The sequence below is a fragment of the Scyliorhinus canicula genome, chromosome 16, assembly GCF_902713615.1.
Source record: "Scyliorhinus canicula chromosome 16, sScyCan1.1, whole genome shotgun sequence".
NCBI lineage: Eukaryota > Metazoa > Chordata > Chondrichthyes > Carcharhiniformes > Scyliorhinidae > Scyliorhinus > Scyliorhinus canicula.
Genome location: NC_052161.1, coordinates 24,220,737 through 24,242,882, shown reverse-complemented (window position 1 = coordinate 24,242,882; position 22,146 = coordinate 24,220,737). Strand labels below are relative to the sequence as shown.

At 43.1% G+C, this 22,146-nt stretch overlaps 1 protein-coding gene across 3 annotated transcripts in view; it reads left to right on the top strand.

Moving 5' to 3' along the window:
* Positions 1 to 22,146, top strand: part of atrnl1b (attractin-like 1b) — a 1,095,064-nt gene that overhangs the window by 312,693 nt on the left and 760,225 nt on the right. Inside the window, exons 17-19 of one of the 3 annotated variants that reach the window (XM_038774130.1) lie at positions 1,758 to 1,946; positions 10,376 to 10,591; positions 21,317 to 21,454. In XM_038774130.1, coding sequence (XP_038630058.1) covers positions 1,758 to 1,946; positions 10,376 to 10,591; positions 21,317 to 21,454 — 543 coding nt within the window. Of the gene's footprint in view, positions 1 to 1,757; positions 1,947 to 4,822; positions 5,206 to 5,258; positions 5,789 to 10,375; positions 10,592 to 21,316; positions 21,455 to 22,146 lie in introns of those variants that run through there. The other 2 variants (XM_038774131.1, XM_038774132.1) reach the window with 2 other exon arrangements.

Here is a 22,146-nt window from a genome sequence, read left to right as displayed (position 1 = left end):
GAAGAATGTTGTACAGAAGGAGACGATCAAAAACTGACACTTACTGGCAGCCACAAATTTCTTCCATTGTAAAAGAGAAAAACTGCACCTGAAACTATGGACACTGCCAATTACACATTACAGACAACCTTCAATGCTCTAAGCCGCTGCAATGTACAGAGGGAGTAGTAGCTGGACAGAGACCTGGGTGAGGGCTGGGATTCTCCGACTCCGCGCCGCACCGACGCTGGCTTCCCAATTCTCCCCCGCTGATACTCGGGCGCCTGAGGGATTCCCGCCGCGCCGGTTAGGGGCCGTTGAAAGCCCCATTATTGGAGAATCCCGCCCAGGATCTCCTAGTCCTACAGTAGCCAGCTTGCTCTGTGCAGGCTGCCAACTTACCAGATTCCATGCTTATGTCCTTTCTTCCCTTCCCAGTGGAAAAATGACGGCAATAAACTGGGAATCACAAATAACGGAAAATGAACTGAAATTTCTTCCTCATGATAAGCTTCCAAAATTATCCACAATCCTAGGTGAGGGCTAAAAAAGACTAGCACTTCAGGAGATATAGCCTGAGATATTTGGTTCATCCAATTTACTGTACATACAGTAACCATTTTGCAAAAAAGAGATGGAAGCCTTCTGAGTGTCCTTAATTTATAAATTTTACTTAGTACATCAATAAACACAAATTGGCTTAATTTTCTTGAAAATTACTATCTTGTGCAGATATTTAGTTGCTTTGCCAGGCCACACAATCGTTTTTCAGTCATTCATGGGAAGCAGATGTTGTTGGCTAGACCAGCATTTTTTGCCCGTCCCTAATCGGGAGGTGGTGGTGAGCTGCCTTCTTGAACAAAAGATTTAATGCTCTGTCAAACTGGTTTAAATTTGAACCTTCAAAAGCAAAGGAAAGCATATTTAAGTTTTAATGTTCAACAGATGCATGGTATTTCTACCTGATAACTTTGACAATTTTTAACTATATTGAATAAAGTTTCAAGTTTTTATTGCTGGCTCTCCAGACAATATATTTTTATTTGTATAAGTGCTGCTACATTCGGATTCCTCTGCAATCAGTAGATTTTTTTTCAAGCTGTTTAATTATATTGCAAACTTATAAAATTTAATGTCAGGTTAACCAGTTACCAGGCAATCATTAAAATACAAGATGTTACTCAACAGCTCTTCTGCAAGTTCCTACTTTCAGAATATATGTTTATGGTTCAGGGTTCAGTCTGCTAGAATTTTCCATTAAGTTGGCTGGGGTGGGCACTGTAAGAAGTCTTACAACACCAGGTTAAAGTCTAACAGGTTTGTTTCAAATCACTAGCTTTCGGAGCGCTGCTTTTTCATCAGGTCACTCACCTGATGAGGGAGCTGCGCTCCGAAAGCTACTGATTCGAAACAAATCTGTTAGACTTTAACCTGGTGTTGTAAGACTCTTACCATGTATAATATGATTACAGTAAAAATTCAAACCATTTATGTAACTGCAGAAAGCTTTTGCAACAAAGGATCATGTCATATTAATGTGCATGCAATTGATATTTAACTGAAAAGTGCTATAATTATTGTTAAGTTATTATTGTTAAGAAGCACTCAGATGAGCACTTGAAACACCACAGCATTAAAGGCTACAGCCCAAGAGCTGGAAAATTGGATTAAAGTAGATGGGTACTTGATCGCCGGCACAGATACAATGGGCTGAAGGGTCTCTGTGCTGTAAAATTCTATGATTCTGAGTAATTTTAAATCACTGTTTTCTTTCGCAGTCAGTCCAAATCAGAGTGCTAGACCATGCAAGACTCCTTGCTCCCTCAGAACTACTTGTTCAAATTGCACAAGCCAGAATGTGGAATGCATGTGGTGCAGCAGTGCAAAGCGTTGTGTGGATTCCAATACATACGTAATTTCTTTCCCATATGGACAGTGCATGGAGTGGCAGACAGTGAGCTGTCTTTGTAAGTATTTGATTATTTTTTTAAAAACTGGTTCACAAGGCATCTCCTGATTACTCAGCAAATTCATTAATTAATGAAGTAATGTAGATGATCTCATCGTGGGATACAATGATTGGCCTCTCCGTCCTCTCAGTGCAGATACAATTGACCAGGTTGCCACTTGGGAGTGATCCAATAACCTGTGCTGGAAGCATGTGTGTCCAGATATTGTCCGAGAACTAGATCACACCCAACTGTGATGGTAAATTAACAATATATAATTGCCCGATAGCAAAGAGCTAACCTGTTTAGGAAAGGTGAGGATAAAATTGGCACGAGAAAATACAGCAAATGTGATTCTTAGTTTCACAAAATTTTAGCTTTTCATGTTTACAAATTGACAATTTGTAAGTTTTTTTGAGTTAAAATCTGAACACTGAATCTGCTTATTTTCTGAAACAACATCAAAGATAAATATAGATACCTTTTGATCCAAAGCCAATAGTTCACAACAGAATGGGCTCAGAAGTTATTTACTTTACCTGTATTCCCATGGTTGACAAAATAATTCTATTATGTTGACTTGATATTATTGTAGATTACCACAATTCATTTGCTACCATAAAGCGATATCTGAATACCATTTTTGAAGTTGTTTTCCAGCAAAGCATTCAACAGAAGTTAATTTTGATCCCAATAATTTTATTATATGCTACCCAGCAGGATGTTAACTCTGAATGAAACTGAAGTGGACTAATGTCTTGGTCCATGTCTATGTGAATGATTTTCTAACATTGGCTATGTTTCTTTCAAATGTCTACTAAAAAAAAAACCAAAACTCCTTGTGTGAATATGGAATTTCAAAGCACCTTATGACTGTAGAGCAAAAAAAAAAAAATCAGGATTCCTAATCCTTATAAAGGTGCAGTAATTCCCCACGTTGAAAGTCAATGTTATTTTGTTATAACGTCACTGAGATAAATGGGGAACATATATTATTATGATGTTGCAAAGTTTGCTAAAGTGTCATTTGTCAGAATGCTCCTGTTCAGTGGCCTTTGCATCCCACATGTTGACGATGCACTGCAGGTGGCAATCTCGGTCAGTTTCCACAACTTGCGCTGGTCCCTCCTGGTATTGCCCTCCACAATTTTCACCTGCATCCGCCCCTACCTCTTTGCGTTAAAGTCTCTGGAGTTCCTCCGCTCCCCACCCCAAGTCTGCCATCACCAACAAGAGCTGGTTAGCACAGACACACTCTTCTGCCACTAGATGGAGCTCAGTCATGCAGAAACCAGGCGACTGGAGGGTGTAATTCTTTACATTTATATTTCTTTCATGTTTATAAGTCTATTCTATTTTAAGCGTTATTTCATTTAGCAATGTATGAACTTAAGAATATGCAGTATTTCACTTGAATATTTTCATTTTTTTTCGATGAGAAATATCCAAAAGAGCTAGAGATTTCACATTTGAGAAAATCTGATTTACTTGACGTGTTTTACATTTTTCATACATTTTTCAGGAATGCAACCACAATGTTAAGTTAAGAATCCCAATATTTTACACTGAGAAATTTATTCTAATTTTGTGTGTGCCGGCACATTTTGGGGCAAGATAAAACCAAACCCACTATCCTGCTTTCCCCTATAGTTGAGTTTTGCCCTCCACTTAAAATAGTCGACATCTTCTCTTTAAAAATATAATTATCTGTGCCTCAATCACTGAGGCACATCTTTGGCCATCTCCCAAGCAAACACTCCCCCTAAGACATCAGTGTTTTACGATTTCATGTAAGCTATACACTTTTGATATTTCTGTAATCATTATATTTAATAATTCTGACACACATGTCTGAGGAGCTTATTTCTGTATTAAATTAATGATCTAGTGCCTTAATTTTCTGTTGTTTGAACCTTTGAGTTAATTTTTGATTCAAAGTTTAGGTGATAATCATAGCTAATGTATGCTGTGCAATGCCAATTTAAGACATGTCCTCATTTTCATCATGGTACGTGCTCTTATGGTAGCTTTGAGCACTATCTTGTAATTTTTTCAGTGGAGGCTAACCAGGAAGCTGAGATGGCTGCGGGGCGTCTGGTGACTAGGGTCAACACAGACTACATCAAGCTTCTGTAAAGTTACCATTTGAAACAGTGTGATACTGCTCTTTGAATGGACATACCCACACAGCAGCCCTCTGATGGATTCACATCATCTATCATGTGTAGTCTACTCCAAACTCATAATCAATGGAGTTCTAGAACTCCAGGTTTGAAATTCAACAAAAGGAGCACTTCAGAAAAACGTGTTATCCACAAGTGGGTGTGGCACCCCCCCCCCTGGCTTTCAGCTTTAAACCATTCTGGGAGCACAACAGCAATTAATCTTGCGTCAAAAACTAGCCTCTAACATCATAATCCTTTATTACCTAATGACCTAGGCAGTCTGCAGACAGCCTAGACACAAGAATCATCAGCTGCAGGAAAAGGCTGCGTCATCTTTGCCTTGAAGAACTTGAAGGCTGCTATATCTTAAGCCTCCCAGCTTGATTCCTAACTTCAAGTCCATGGCACGGTGGCATGATGGTTAGAACTGCTGCCTCACAGCGCCAGGAACCCAGTTTGATTCTGGCCTTGGCCGACTGTGTGGAGCTTGTACATTATCCCGTGTCCGCCTTTGTTTCCACCCTGTGCTCCAGATTCCTCCCACAGTCCAAATTTGTGCAGGTTAGGTGGATTAGCCATGCTAAATTGCCTCTTAGTGTCAAAATATGTGCAGGTTAGGTAGATTGTGCGGGGTTACTGGGAGAGGGCGGGAGAGTGGGCCAAATAGAGTGCTCTTTCGGAGGGTCAGTACAGACTTGATGGGCTGAATGGCCTTCTTCTGTACTACAGGAATTCTGGATTCTATTTCATCTGTAAAGAAATTGGACTCCCAATACGAAAACCACAAATACCTCAATTCGTAACCTGCTGAACATTCATCTCTTTGAGAGAATCCTGCAACCATCCTGACAGTTGAACTCATCTAAATTTGAATTTAAGAGTGGAGAAGTCTCCTTTCTTTACCAGGCCTGCAGCGACTGTTCTCCTACAATGAGCCGGACACGGGAACTATGAACTGTTCTTCTGTTTGCAACTTGTAGAATTACACTAGCCTCTCTAAGTATATCAATTTCTTGAACATGTGTTTATGTGTGTTTGTGTGTGTGCGCGCGCCAAGTCTGCATGTTGTAAGGGTCCTTCCTGTTCATTCTCTTATTTCCCCTTTTTCTATTCTTGCCATTATCATGTTCAATCTGTGGATGCTTCATGGACATGTATCTTTAAGTCAAGCAACAGAGAGAATGAGGAATTCAAGAAGTTACAACATAATATGTGGTGCTGCTAGCTTTGGTCAGCAACACCCAGACTTTGTGATACCTGACAGATGGAGTGCGACTTGGTCTGATTGGCTGTATGGTGGTCATTGATTTAGACGAAAGGCCATATTCTGCTCGGTAACAGGTGGAGATTGGATCCTGCCAGAGTGGAATGATTTCCGGAGACCTAAGGAAGGCTGAGTTGAGACCTGGACACAGGGACAAAGATCTGCTCCCTCTCCTCTCTCTCTCCAGAAAGGCTGTGATTTGATGTATTCCTGAACCTACAGAGAACCTAAATGACTGAATCTACAGTGAAACCATTACAGGCTGCAAACAGAGACCTGGAGCTGAAAGCTTACTTTGAAGAAAGGTCTGCTTAAAAACAACCATCTGGAGCAAAGACTCTTTTCCCTTTTACTTATTATTTTAACCCCTCTTTTTCCCTCTGTGGTTCTTCGATGTGTGTGCGTGTGGAGGGTGGTGGGGGTGAGTTAAAGTGGGGAATTAGGAACTAGATGATAGTTAACCAGTTGTATTTGCTGCATATTTGATTATAGCCCTTGTTATAAATAAAAAGTAATTGTGTTTAAACTTACATACCTGCTGACTGTAATTATTGGGCAGCTAAGGGCCAAAGACTTTGGGTATTTTTCTGCGAATAATTGGTTAACTCAATTGTGTTGTGACTCTGGGTCAACGGGAGTTTGAATTAGCCGCCCTAGCCTGCTCTGGGTGAATGTATGATTAAACAACCCTCTTAATTTAAAACCGCAAAAGCTTGCTACTGTTCTCTGAATTGTCCACACATTCTGCAGGCAAAGAAGCACGCACATCTTTCTCCCCAAAAGCCACACTAAATATGGATGTAAAGGGTACAAGAGTTTCAGTTCACTCCCAACCTTGCCTATAATCTGATTCAGTGTACTATCTATAAGAAATTAGTAAACAAGTGCAGTGTGGCTATTGATTATAGATTTAAACAATCTATGAATAAATTGGTAGAACACTAATTTGATGGCCACTAGGTGACCTTTTTTTCAAACACTTAATTGAAATTTAACTCAGACAGGTTGTTAAATAAATCATCGTGGCAAACTGCATGTTCATGCTTTGTGAAGAGTGAATGCCTTTCGAAAACTTTTCATTCAAAGTATATTTTGAAAAGATTAATGTTGAAAACCTTTTCGTCATCAAAAGACAGATCTTTTGTAATAAGTACTGCAGTGACAGGGAACATTGCTGACGTGTCACATGCCAACACAGTGATGTGACATAAAAATGACCTTATGTTGTAGATTTCTTATCTTTTAGATTTTCTATTTTTCCCTCGCGCCTAAAATGACTTTCATTGTGACAGTTCTAAAATGACATGTAACCTTGAATCTTGTAAGAGTTAGAAAAATGGCCAGTACATATGGCATTTTCTGCAATTACAATTTAGAAAAAAGTTGTAAACATTCATTGCACAGTTATCTTGGACAGTTATCTTGGTCGGTTTAGATCAGTTGGCTGGACATCTGGTTTGTGATGCAGAGCGAGAGCAAAAGCGTGCGCAGATTCAATTCCTGAACCAACTGAGGTTATTCATGAAGGCCTGCTTCTCAACCTTGCCCACCGCCATAGATGTGGTGATCCTCAGGTTAAATCACCACCAGTCAGCTCTCCCCCTCAAAGGGGAAAGCAGATTATGGTCACCTGGGACTGTGGTGACTTTGTTTTACTTTTACTTACTTTTACTTTTCTCTTGAACATTGTTTTAGAACTTTTTGAGAAATTAATTTAGAGTACCCAATTCTATTTTTTTCCAATCAAAGGGCAATTTAGCATGGCTAATCCACCTACCCTGCACATCTTAAGGTTGTGGAGGTGGGACCCACGCAGACATGGGGAGAATGTGCAAACTCCACACAGACAGTGACCCGGGGCTGGGATCGAACCGGGAGAGCTTTTCCTGAGCGGACACAGAGAGGGCATCGTTAGCCACATGCGTGGTTCACAGTTTGGGGGTGGGGGGGGTGGTGAAGGGAGGGTTGGGATGGAGGGAGGGTTGGACGGATGGGTGGAGGGACTGCTGAAGGGGGACGGGGATGGAGAGAGGGTTGGGGGCCGCCTAGGGGGATGCTCCCTTGGGGGGTTTTGAGGGTGGGATGTTGGTGTCTACTCACCCTGGCTGCCCTGTGTAGGTCATTGACCTTCTTCCGACACAGGAGGGCAGTGCTCCTGGTCACATTGCCCTGGTCACAGTGCTGACTGCTCATCCCAGGCAGCGCTCACCCTCCGGGCCCCTGGGGGGATGAGGACATCCCTCCTGGCTTCCACCGTGTCCAGGAGTTTCCTCAGGTTAGCATCCCCAAATCTTTGGGCCGGTTTCCTCTGCGCCATTGTTGCGAGCTGGCTGAGCAAGTGCAGCCTAACAGCTGCTTGACCTTGTTAGCGGGATGCTGGTGAGCGCGGTTCCGGCAAATCAGCTGGCGAGCTGGCATTCGGGGCGGGAAACCCGTGAGGCCTCGTTAAGTGAATTGCTGGACTAAACCTAGGGCACAATTTCGTGGCTATGCTGCACCCGAAAATCAGCTCGCTTCAGCGCAGTGTGGCCGACAGCAGCCAGGACACCCCACTCCCGGGATCTACCTGGCTTGCAATGCCTAATGAGATCTAATGCGATCTCATGAGACGTTGCGATGTAAATCCCGCCAATTGTATCACCATTTAACGAATTTCCATAATTAACGTGAGACAACTATTCTCACTTTAATGTGCAGATTCCCGAAGTACCTGAGGAGAGAGGTACTCCTTCGCCTCAGACACCTCGAGCGAGCGCCATCCATTTCTGGTCTCCACAAATGGAATGGCACTCGTGGGGATGTCCCAGGGGATCGGAGGCTCCTTTGTACACTGTCAGCCTGGTACCCTGTGAGTGCCATCTGAGTGTCAGGGACACTGCCAGGGTTCCAGATTGGCACTGCCAAGGTGACAAACTGGCATTTTCTGCGCAGTGGCAGTCTGGCCAGGCGTATCAGGTGCAGGTGTTTGAGGGTGAGTGGGGGCTCAGGGGACACTTCCATAGTGCTTTGGGCTTGGGGGGGGGGGGGTGGGGGGGGGGGGATCAGGGTCGTTACACGGCATCCCGATCTCTTGCTAAACAGAGGAGTTCTGGCAAGCGGAGCTCCTCGGTGAGCCAAATGGGGGTATGTGCGGCCTCGGCATGCGTTCCCCGCTGAGGACCCCTATATAACACAAGTGCCATTTTATAGCGCTGTGTTTCTTGACACTGTGAGCACTGGGAAACACACAATCAAATACACTTGCTATGGGACTTTGTTCCCATTTAGTTCAATACTGCCCCTCATGTTTGCGTGCAGGCTGGAGTTGCCTTCGGTTTATAAATTTCATGAATTAAAGAACTTTTGATTCCTGGGAAGGAGACATGTTCTGAAATACACATTTTCCTGCGCAATTCTCTGAAAATGGGGCTATTTCCCCATGCCCGCGAGAAAACAGGCGCATATCACTTTGGACTTTTTTCTAGAATCCTCCACCCTCCCATTAGGGCAGCCATGGACTGGGTCCACAGCTGCCACTCCAAGTTCCCGCTGGATGGAACCATGAGTGAAGCACGCCGACGTGAACTCGGCCAGCTGCTGGCGGAGAATCGCCGCGGGAAGGCGTCGGACCCAGTCGTGGGTCTGATGCCCCGTTCTCCGCCCCAGCGCTGAACGCGATTTTGGCGTGGAGGATCGGAGAATCCCGCCCACTTTTTTTTAACCAGAGCTACCTGAGCTTTCTCACCATTATCGTCCTTAAATGTAGTTGTTTAAAGAGTTAAGTTGTCACCACGGTTCTGTTGGCTTTGCACTTCCACTAAATCTAACTCCAGTAATTAGCAGCATTAATTGGAGCTGAAGGATGAAGGGAAAAAAGCCAAACTCTTCACAAGATAGTCAACTCCAACAAATTCTGGGCTTGTTTTACTGACAAAGATAAACTAATGCCTCACTTTGTAAAGATGTTGGTGCTTTCAGCATTTGTGGTATTTAATAATATAGCAGGATTGTGCTGGATTAATACTTTAAAATACACAATCATCGACACATGTTTTGAACACTGGAACGCCCAGTTAGTTAATTAATAGCAGTAATTCAAACAGAGCATGACATAATAAAAAGCCAAATTGACTTGATGACATGGTGTCTTGATTAGATAACTACTTATTGAATCTGCCAAAGCAGATCAGAAGTTGAGGATGGTTCATTTACTGTTGCTTAAATATAAGTAATTGTATCTGAGTACAAACAGTCAATTGCAATGCCAATTTCCTGCAATTGGAAGACCATTCACTTCAAAACAGTGGTGTCTGATAGCAGATCTGTACTACTTGAAATTATCTACTATGTCACTTTTAGCTCCTTAGATTATTTTATTCTTTGCAATGAACACAATGATATCTGATGCAATCACTTTGAAAATCTGCATCTATCTCCAAATTAACCACCACTATTTGTTTCCATGGTTGTAAATTTAGCTGTTTTTGTTTTGTTGCTCAGGTTGGTTTAGCATTATTTGTCCACATATGTTTTCCATCAAAATCTGAAATCTAATGGTTTTTTATTAAAGCTGGCTTTCTAAACTCCAACTGTTTATGTGATGTATAGTGTGAGAATGAATATTGACACCAAAGCTAATAATGGGGAAAGTTCAATTGAATTTCCTATTCTTAAGAGTGCATTTAATGAGAAATGTAACTGGAGGATTGTGTGTACATTATTGATATCTGAAAGATCTCCTGACTACATTGAAAATGAAGAGATCTATTGTGGAATGATAATGGAAAGGAATACTCTGAGATAAGGCATGCTGTCAGTAAAAAAAAAAGAATTTACGAAAATTGCACAAAATGCCAATAATTTGATAAACATTTATTGTGTAACCATTTCACTTTAAACTTCACTCCCGCTGAGTTGATAAAATGCTTGAATTTACCATTTGTCAGCATTATATTTAATTACATCTAAATGCTGTGTCTGTGATTTTTTAATTTAAGTTCACGTTTGATCATTTTCCCTGTATTTTTCTTTGTGTGTAGCTCAAAATTGTTCTGGACTTCGTACATGTAGACAATGTTTGGAACACCCTGGTTGTGGTTGGTGCAATGACCCCACTAATACAGGAAAGGGACAATGCATAGAAGGCTCTTCAAGGGGACCAATGAAATCTGCGAAGAATACCCAAGAAATGATACTTGATACGGATCTTTGTCCAAAAGAGAAAAACAATGAATGGGCTTTCATTCAGTGTCCAGGTAGTTTAATGTGAACAAAAAATAGTAAAACTGTACTGTTGAAATAATTAACTATGAAAACAGCTAACTTGATTGTTTTTAATATTCTAGGTGCTATTAATGCTGTTATTAGATGAACAAAACTTGATTTTAGTTAATTGTTTTAGTATAAATGTTTATTTTTTTAAAGCGATGCAGTTTCTGCCTTTGTTTTAATATGAAATTACTTTGAGTGAATGAAATACCTCTGCAGTCTAAACTGACTTTAATTCAAATTTTGGGAAACTAATGCATATTGAAGCCCAGCCTAACAAGATTTGTATGTCATAGAATTATGGTGGCACAGAAGAAGATCATTCAGCCTCGAGAGTCCATGCCACTCTCTGTAGAACCATCTTTTGTCCTGCATGTCTATTCTCCTCAAGTGCCCCCTGAGTTTCTTTTTGTAATTGTTCATTGTCTCCGCTTCCACCAAGCTCATGGCAGCAAGTGCAAGGTTGTTACCAGCTTAGAAATTCTGACAGGATGTGGGCGTCAAAGGCTAGGCCAGCATTTTATTGCTTAATCTTGTACTCTCTATCAAATGTCATAATCTTGCAGACCTCCATCAAATATCCTTTGCTGCACCTTCTTCAACTTAACTTTGTTGCTACAATTTCTTATGTCTGTCACTATTCTAGTAAATCTCCTTTGCACCTCTCAAGGGCACTCACATCCTTTCTGATGCCCAGTGACCAGAACCCGATGCAATACTCCAAGTGTGGCCGAACTACAGCTTTGTAAAATTTCAGCATATTTTTCCCACTTTTGTACTTATACCTCGATCTGCAAAGCTCAAAGTTCCTCCCAACTTCAGGGATCTATACACACAAGCCCACACATCCCCCTGTCCCTGTACTTTCTTCAGAACTGTTACTTTCCACCTATATTGCTTCTCCTTATCCTTTCTGCTCAAATGCATCACCTCACATTTCTCTGTATTAAATTTCATCTGTCACTTGTCTACCCATTCTGTCACATTGCCATTGATTAGTATCATCCTCACTGCCGTATCTCCAAGTCTGGTATTATCGGCAAATTTTGAAATTTTACTCTCTGTATTCCGATCTGCAAGTCATATATTGCACCACTGTCTGCCATCCTCTTTTCTGAGAAACAATCATTTACCATGGCTCCTTGTTTTATATCCAATTTTATATACAAGCTGACACTGACTCTCCTGCTCCATGAGCCTCACTTTTATTAACTGGCCTTTTATATGATACTTTGTTTCTATGTGGATTCTAAGTGTTGAACATATTACTTTTTCTTCATGAACTTCTCTGGTAGCTCATCAAAACATTTGTTTAGATTAGTCAAGCATTGTCTGCCTTTTACAAATCTGTGATGTGTTTCTTTAATTAACTCAAACTTCTCTGAGTGTTTGTTGATTTTTTCCCCTGATTATTGATTCTACTTCCCCATCCACTAATAATGTTTAACTGTAGTTACTACAAATGTCCTTAACCTTTCTTGAATAAGGGTGTCACATTGGCCACTCTCCAGTTCACTGCCACCTCCCTGTATCTAAGGAAGATTATGGCAAGCCCTTCCACCCCCGCTTCCCTAAGAAACCTGGAACATAAATCGTTTGTGACGTATCCACTCTGAGCATAGATAACCTTCCCTAAACTCTGATTTAGGGACAAGGCAATAGCTAAATTTAAAGTTCACATCCGTTTCAGAAAACATTTCAGACTTTTAAAAAAATTGATGAATTGCCATTTTGGGAATTAATAGCAGCAACAATCAATTGAATAAGATTAAAGGGCTACCATGAGTAAATAGGAGTCTGTTTTATGATACAACTCTAACGTTGTGAGTAAGTTCCATCCCCTATAGTAGAGAATGAAAGCCAGAGCACTATGTGTTAATTGACAGTTTTGAGATATCCCTTTCTTTGATCTGCAAAAAGAGGAATCGGAACTAATTATTGAGGATATTTTGTGGTTAAATCGGAGATGGTACTATTGACTTTTCTGCACCATTCTATGGAATATGTCAATCATTTTATGTTGTCTCACTAAACGGCAAGATTTGATGCCTGAGCATTAGATTACATCGTTAGCCCATGAACCTGTATGTAGCGAGTCTAAAAGCCTGCCTATTAGCAGGTCAGTAAGAAGTCTTACAACACCAGGTTAAAGTCCAACATGTTTGTTTCAAATCACTACCTTCGGAGCACTGCTCCTTCCTCAGGTCCTGAGGAAGGAGCAGTGCTCCGAAAGCTAGTGATTTGAAACAAACATGTTGGACTTTAACCTAGTGTTGTAAGACTTCTTACTGTGCTCACCCCAGTCCAACACCGGCATCTCCACATTATTAGCAGGTCAGTTGCACCTGAGTAATTAATGAGGGTCAGTTTCATATTTGTCTCAAAAATGTCCCATTTGAAAATATGAATGTCAAAACAGATTTATAAATGGGAGGTCATCCTAACCTGCTCAAATTATTTAAGGAAATTGACAAACTGAACTCAGCACATGTTTTTCAGAAACATGTGAAAATGAACTCACAAAAGGCAGGTTCTGAAAATTAAGCCCATAATATTAGCAGTAAAGTAATGGTGGGGTAGAATAATGCTGGAAGGATATAATGCGAAACTAAGGCTAAATTAATGTTTGTCCAGATTGGTAGTTCACATCAAATCTGTGTTGGAAGCTCTGTGCTCTTTGTACATAGACAATTCAGGCACACACAGAAGGAATGATATCATTTCTGGCTGATGCTATCAAACTGGCAAGCTGTGAGAAAGGATGTTGGAGACTGCAGGAAAACAGACAGTGCAAGGGAGTTCAGAGATATGTGGCAAAAACAGCAGCGTGGATAAATGTAAGCAAGCATATTTTGTTGTTGGAGGAGAAGCGGGGTGCTGCAGGGGTGGGGGAGGAGAATGAACAAAGAATAGAAATTACTTAGAAATAGTAAACTTCTCAGTGGAACGAAGGAGCAGGACAACATATCGAATGTTTAAAGCAGGATGGCAAGGTGAACCTGAGAGGAAGGACAAAGGAGATTCTGGATTTATATATTGGTGCATGGAATTTACCATCCAACAATGGTCTGGTTAGTTCATTGTTGAGTACCTTGTGCAATTTTGGCCATTTTGTGATATAAAGCTGTTGGAACAATGAATAAAATCCAAAATGGATTCACTAGGCTGATAGCAGGGTTCACAAGAGATTACTCTAATTTTGCTGAAAAGAGAGACATGTTTTTGTTTTGCATTCATCAGGGCAAACACAAGAGTGCAAAATTTCAAATGATCACAAGTTATACTACAGGAGAGAAGGGGGTCAATTGGTTGGCACGTCAACTCTGGTTGGTTGAGACATTGCTGTAGGGATCTTTAACTCCTCAAGAACCTGATAATTCAAAAAAGAGATGTAAGTCTGGAACATATACTTTTTGTTTGCAGAGTTCAGGTTCTTATGAATGAATATATGTCTCCTCTAGCAAGCAGAAATAAATCATGTAATGAGCTCAACTGATTATCTTAAGTTTATTGTGTGATTATTAGTACACTTTGATTGAGTAAACTTTGCTCAACAATCGTGGAATTACATCAAACAGTCGACATTTTGTTTTGGGCTTTACAAACATGGGCTAATTCAGACCTTTTACATTCTTGTGTTTGTGCTAATGATTAAAAGACAAAGGACTTGATTCTCCGGCCTTATTGCGTTCTCACTTAAGCAAAATGAAGCCGGTCAATAGCGGGAGAGGCTGAAAATGAGAGCGCGCCATGTGCCAGACAGTTGCCGATGCAACCGGCCAACTCTCTTTGGCGAAATCGGGATCTCGCGTGACGAGAAGCCAATTATCACCACTTAAGCTCTATTTCCATACAATTAAAGGGAGCCATCTCATATCCAACGGCCTCCCGTGATTCGTCGGCCACCCCAGCAAGTAGTCACGCTGGTGCCGATTAGTACTCCTTTTGAAAAACGTGAACCGGGCACAAGACGTCTGCGGTGAGCCAAGGAGGTGAATAGCCATTTTTGCTCACAAAGAGCCAGGGGGCACTGGGCTTGCCACCAAAGTGCTCGGCGGGGGTAGGGGACCCCGGCTTGGGGGGGGGGGGGGGAAACCGGGCTGAGGATGGGGGATCCTCCCCAGGAGTGGGCTGCCATCGTAGGATGGGGGTGGGGACAACCGCACATGGCACCATCATGTCGATCCCTGGATCATATGGACCCATTCCGAGAGCAACCCCGTTCCTGCCCCACCAATCGTCCATAATTCCCACTTACTGCCAAGGCCTCTGGCCATGTGGCTGAAGACTATTGCTAATAGGGAATTGACAATCATGGTTAAGTGAGCACTTCACACAACCCATGGGTGGGTGGGCCACTTAGCATATGGGAGTCATTGTCCAACATCCCAATCCGACCGTGATGCCTAGATACTGTGCCTGAACATTGCAGGAGGCAACACCACACACGCAGCAACCAAGATCCAAACACCCAGGGGTTGGGCACCAGCACCGGGGAAATGTCCACAGCTGGAGGGTGGGTGAGTGCAAACAACAGTGTGTCCCCGGTTCATCAGAACGCATGGTTGTGTCTTAGAGATTACACCTGCTCGTATGCACATTAAGGTGACGGAGGAAAATGAAATAAACATGCGTGTCCACCACCGTAACTTCCTATCGCTACAATGGTCTGTTACGCACGATCCCCCAACCTAACTTTTGTTCCTCTTAGGCCCACCACTATAGGCCTAGCAAGGATCATTCGAGTTAGGATTATAAAGAACCAAAGATGGCCCCCCATCCCACATCTTGCAGAAACTCTGAGGGAGCGAAGCCGTGAGGTCGGTCACTCAGTTGAGCTTTTCCACAGTTACAAACAAAAATCCATGCTCTGGAACAGGACACAAAGGAAGTACTTCAGAGTGAAAGTTGACGGCAGAGAGTGTGGGACTGGGGATTGAATACACCCTTGGATTAGAATCATTTTGCACATAACTGTGGGATTGCAATTGCTACTAATCCTGGCATGGGGCACCATGGTTTGCTGATCGTGCAAAAAAATACTGGCAACGTAAGAGGGTTATGGCCACTGCTAAGGCCTTATGAGATATGACACAGTTGGGCAGAAAACTAATTCGGACCAATTTCAATTGACATAACCGACCGATATTCCTCAAATCACGTGACTGCAGCACCATGAGGCAGGGAATACTGGGCGAAACAAAACTATCCTGTACATTAATGTTTACGGGTTCGGTTTCGGGGGCTGGGGGTCAGCCCCTGACCGAAAGGGGAGATTGTTGAAGTCAGATTCAGAAAGAAGGTTTTTAGACAAAAGGTACCCATTGGCTTAGATGCCTGTATAAGTGCCAGTTTGTAGGAATAGATAGCGTATAAACAATGCTTGTGATTTTAAAACCTAAGCATTACTAATATCAGAAAGGACACAAAATGGCCGTTAGCTGAGCTAGCAATACTAAAAGATACAAAATGGCTTTTAGCTGAACTAGCCACATTCCTGAACAATCATTAGCAGGGTTAAGTTACAAATTGGTATAAACAACATTATTTAATAATGGACAGCAGAGTTAGTTAGAGGGACAAGAATGATTGAAACAGACATGGGAGGACTTCACCAGTGACGACGGTCGCTAAGCCCGCGATGCCGCGCTTCACGGGGCCGCGCTGCTAGCCCCGCCCGGGGGGGAGAATCGGGTCCTGGGAGGGGGCGCGGAGGCTGCCGTGAAACACGGCCAGTTTCAAGGCAGCCTTTACGACTCTCCGCATTTGCGGAGAATCACGCCCAGTGAGTAGATTGGAAAGAGAAATCCACTCAAAAGCTGGTGATGCACATCTCTATTCAAGTACTGAGCTTAATATTTTTTGGAAAACATATTTCTCCTTGTTTCATTGCCGTATCAATGTCTTGGGCAATGAATGCAGTTAAATGATCTGCTTCTAGACTAACACTAATTGATGGTTGCAAAGTATACGAAGAATAGCTTGTGCAACTCCTTGACTGCCTTTTGTTCTTTCTCCCATCTTTCTTTGAAGAGTTTACTGGCTTCTGTTTGGCAACCAGGCCTTCACTACATTATGGTTCAGAACAGAACTCATCCTGTGGAAATTACAGGCAGAGCTTTCTAGCAGTACTTGCGAATCCAGTTCACCCCGCCAATTAGTCATAGTATTTGCGTTGATTAGACAATGAACACTTATTATAGTGTACACTTTCTGTAAACTGCAGAAAACCATCCAATCATTTAATTCATAAAATTTCTGTAGTATAGTCTTACTTATATCCATCTGTAGTTCCCCAAAGCAATCATGCCCATGAGAGTTGGTGCTGAATTGGAACAAGCACTTACCTATAGTGAAAATTGGAGAACTAGTTGCCTTTGGGCAAATCTTGTGCATCTCATAGCAGCTGGTTATAGAGTGGTGTTGGCAGAGATCTGAGATCAGCAAGAGCTGACACAGCAAGCCAGATGCTTTTTTAATGAGATAAAAATAAAAGGGTACTGGTTCTTACAATATTTTTGAAAGGTTTTGAGCTAAATTATATTTTTTCCTTGCTTAACAAATGGGGCTATATCTTTTGGTGTGGAGGAAGGGCGTACCTGAGTAACTAGCCATTCAATAAGGTTTCAATGATTTTATTCAAGCACATCATAATAGATATTACATATGTTCAGTTTTATTCTGTTAAATACCCACCGTGTTACAAGTTCTGGGCATGGTTTTCAGAGACCAGGGGCGGAATTCTCCGACCCCCCCGCAGGGTCGGGGTATCGCCCGCGGCCGGCGTAAATTCTGTCCCCGACGTGGCCGGAATTCTCTGCTACCCGGGAATCGGCGGGAGCGGGAATCACGCCCCGGAGACGGAAGAAACCCCCCCACCGCACATGCGTCGGTGGTGACGTCAGCGGCCACTAACGCACCGGCGCATGCGCAGACCGGCGAAGGTCTTTCGGCCAGCCCCGGCGGCGGGCGGCAAAGGCCGTTGGCGCTGGTTTTGGCGCCGGCCGGCGGAGCGGAAACCACTCCGGCGCGGGCCTAGCCCCTAAAGGTGCGGAGAATTCCGCACCTTTGGGGAGGCCCGACACTGGAGTGGTTGGCGCCACTCCGCTACGCCGGGGCCCCCCACCCCGCCAGGTAGGGGAGAATCCCCGCCCAGGTTTAAATCTTTCTCTTTTATCCCAGTTTACATTTATACTTTGGAATATTTGCAGAAGACCACAAAAAATTGAATATACTCAGGATGAGGTGAATAGATATTTTGGGCAGTCAGAATCAATGAATATAGGGATGAGGTGTGAGCATAACGTTGTGGTAGAAGATTAACTACGATATTGAATGAGAACGTAGGCTTGAGGGGTCGTAGGGCATACCTCACATATATCGTATGTTCTTAAAGAACAAAAAAATTAAACACCATTTTTTTTTCATCAACCAAAACACCCTATACAAATTATGTCAAGATTAGGCATTTTGTGCATTATTTGATTATAAGATGCTAAGAAATAGGAGCAGGAGTAGGCCATTTGATCCATTTAGCCTGCTTCACCATTCAGTAAGATTATTTGATCTGATTTTGGCCTTAACTTCATTTCCCTGTCTACCGCATAACCCTTGACCCCGTCCCTGTCAAAAATCTTTAACTCGCCGTTGAATATATTCAGTAACCTGGCCTTCCCCTGCTCCCTGTGGAAGACAATTAGAGAGACTAATACTCTGAGGGAAAAAAATCCTCTATATCTGTCTTAAGTGGGAGATGCTTATTTAGAAACGGCGCATCCCAGTTCTAGATTCCTCAATGAGAGGAACATCCGATCAGCATCTACCCTATCAGGACCCCTCAGAATCTTTCATGTTTTAATAAGATCTGCTCATTATTCTAAACTGCATTGAGCGTTGACTCAACTAGGTTTCCGGAGTGTGGTATCTCTTCTGGGTTGGTGGTGGTGGAGGGCAGAGGGGCTTTGGGGGGGGGGGGGGGGGGGAGGGGGTGGCTATCCTTATATCCTTAATTAGCGGGTTTCTGGAGGGTGTCTATTCAGGGGCTTTCTGAGGGAGTCTCTTTATATGATGGGTCTTGGGGGGCTGTCTCTTTATTTAGGGGGTCTCTGGTGTGGTGGGGGTGTTTGGTGGGATGGCAAATCTTCCATTGTGGTGGGGGAGGATGGCCCTCGGATGGACTTTGGAGGCAATCACTTGAAGAGTTATCCCCTTGGCTCACCACGTCAGGGCCACGTTTATCAGAACCAGTAGTAATTCTCGCCCTCATGATTCCCAGCCCAGAGGAGGATTGGAGAATCATGTGGGCCTGGAGAATATGGTGCCTGGCCCGTTAAGCGGATTGCATCCTCCCACTGGCGGGTGCGGATTTCAATCCCGACCCCAGCAGGAGGCCAGAGCATCAAAAACAAATTGGCGCCCACCTCATCGGGAACTCCGCTACCGGAGGTGTGAGGTGGAGAACTTAGCCCTTATTAAACAAAGAAAAACAAGCTATATTACCCAAGACATAAAACATTGGAAAGATATCAATACAAGCATGAAAATCATTCAAATTTACTCTATTCCTTTTATCCCAGCAACACCCTTAAAGACACAAATACCAGTGATGATTTACCACCAGCCGAACACTAAGGTCTCTTGTTTGGCTGGCCCAGTTGCAAACGATTTTCTTCCAGCGGAATGTGGAGCACTCACTAGATACTTTTTCCCCAGGTGCCTCGCTGAGACACCCAAAACCGCAATCTAATCTCACTATTAGTTCAACTGCAGAGCAAAAACATGAATTCCCTAAACTCAGTCCCGCAGCAGCCTTGCAGTATTATTTTCAGAGAGTTTAGAAATTCCTTCTTCCCTCTCTGACATTCACTCTTTAACTTCTTTTCTTTCTTTCCCTGTGTCTCTGTGTCTCAGTGGACTCCTCGGCAACAACACAGATTTTAGTATTTTGCTTTTTTCCCCCCGAAAGCACTAAACTACTAGCCACCTTTTAACCCATGTCTTCACTTCAAGGGTTGTGAAGCTCCATTAAAAATGAATGAATACAACCAAATCCAGAAAGCCTGAACTTTTCAGCCTTCCTGGCACCAGGCTCACAAAAAAAATCTAAGTGAAACTGAAACAGGGGGCGGCATTCTCCCCTACCCGGCGGGGCGGGGGGTCACGGCGTAGGGGAGTGGCGCCAACCACTCCGGCGTCGGGCCTCCCCAAAGGTGCGGAACTCTCTGCACCTTTGGGGGCTAGGCCCGCGCCGGAGTGATTGGCACCATACCAACTGGTGCCAAAACCGGCACCAGCGGCCTTTCAGGCTCGCCGCCGGGGCTGGCCGAAAGGCCTTCGCCGGTTCGCGCATGCGCCGCTGACGTCGCCACCGGCGCATGCGCGTTGGGGGATTCTCTCCTGCCTCCGCCATGGTGGAGGCCGTGGCGGCGGCGGAAGAGAAAGAGTGCCCCCCCGATCGTTGGCCTGGGCACCGTGGGGGAACCCCCCGGGGTCCAATCGCTCTGCGCCCCCCCCCCCTCCGGGGGCCCGCTCGCGCCGCCGATCCCGCCGCCACCAGAGGTGGTTCAAACCTCGACGGTGGGAGAGGCCTCCCAGCGGCGGGACTTCGGCCCATCGCAGGCCGGAGAACCGCCGCAGGGGCCTCGCCAATCGGCGGGGCGTGATTCCCGCCCCCGCCAATTCCCAGGTGATGGAGAATTTCTGCCACGGCGGGGGCGGGATTGTCGGTGGCCCCGGGCGATTCTCCGACCCTGCTGGGGGTCGGAGAATTTCGCCCCATGTTCCACCTCTCTCAACACACAAATACAACTTTGATGTATTGTCACTCATACTTTCTTAGTTATTCTTTGCTGGTTTCCAGAATTTTCTCAATCCTCTGGCCTACTACTTATTTTTACAGCATTGTACATCGTTTCCTTCAACTTGTCACCATCCTTAACTTCCTTAGTTAGTCAGGAAGGTGGATCCTTCTCATAGTCTTTCTTTTTCAACAGAATATATCTTTATCTCCTCAATGTTTGCCACTGCTTCTCTACCACCTTACCTTTTAGCCTATTTCCCTCGACCACTTTAAACAATTCAGTGAACTTATTTCCAGTTTATTGGGTTTTTCTGAATATCCATCATCTCTCTGATAGTGAATGTGAGCAATAAGAACAAATTACATTATGTAGCCCTTTATGTATTGACGCTCCCCAAGGCATGTCACAGGAGTATTATAAAGCAAAGTATGCCATGTCATAAATTTCATCCCATGTCTCTTTCAGTACTTTTTAAATAAAATTTTTGGAAGTATAAATAAATATCCACAGGGTAAATAGAAACAGGCAGTGGCTCTAATCGAAAATGAAGAGCAACCATTCAATGACAGCTTTGAGTTGTTAGTTAAAATAAGTCTATTCTACTAACCTCATGCTCTTGGTTCCTCTGTTCATTTGATCTAGTTTGTTTAGTGCATATTCAAAAGTTTTGCAATGTAAGTAGAGAATGGTAATAAGTCAGCAAAGATCAACAGATTGTCTACCACCTAGGTGCAGATTTTTATGTATTAAATCTGAACTTTACAGTCAAGCATTGTGAAATTAACTGGCATGTATGACGATATGCATGGATATTATAACAGTGGTTTGGTATGTGAAGGATAAAATGTTGTAACTGTAACAGCTTGTTTTATTTTATTTTAAGAGAAGTGACAAATGATGTTTTTTTTGCAGCTTGTCAGTGCAATGGACATAGCACATGCATCAATGGCAGCATTTGTGAACAATGTAAGAACCTCACTGTTGGAAAGCAATGTGAAGCTTGCATGCAGGGGTACTATGGCGATCCAACTAATGGTGGAAGATGCCAATGTAAGTACTGGTACAAATATACTGCAGTGTTTAATGCATTTGAAATTATTGGTCCAACTTTTAGATCTAGTTTTTAATCTTGGGTTTGTAACAAAATGAAGTTTGTCTTGTGGAGTAGAGCTAAACTTCATTAGACATTTTAAGTAACTGTGATTAGGTAGTGGTTAATTATTGCTTGATGGAAGCAGCGAGTGTTTTCAGGGGAAACTCATTTTCAAAGAACAATTCAGAAGAAGAACCATTAATTGGGGGAAAACCATCTTCGATGGATTAAGAATGGATCTGGGCACCATACATTGGTTGGAAGGTAAATAGGTGAACAGTGCATTACCTTCAATATACTTTGCATCCACCTTTACCAAGAAAAAGATGCTTCCCAAGCCATGGCAAAAGTGGAGTTATTTCAGATGCTGGCAGGATTTCAAATTGATAAGGAGAAGATGTCGGATTGGCTGTCTGCACTTGGGTAATAAAGCATCAGGTCTGGATGAGATGTGCAAAAGGATACGGAGGGAAGTGAGAATGAAAATATAAGAGGCATGAACCAAACTTTGAGTCTTCCTTTGGCTCAGCGTTATTCCAGAAGACTGGAAAAATACAAATGTGACACCCTTGTAAAAGGGTGTAAAGTTTAACAAAAATGGCACATCAGCGAATAAGGTCATTGCAGGAAATAGAAGTAAAAAAGTTAT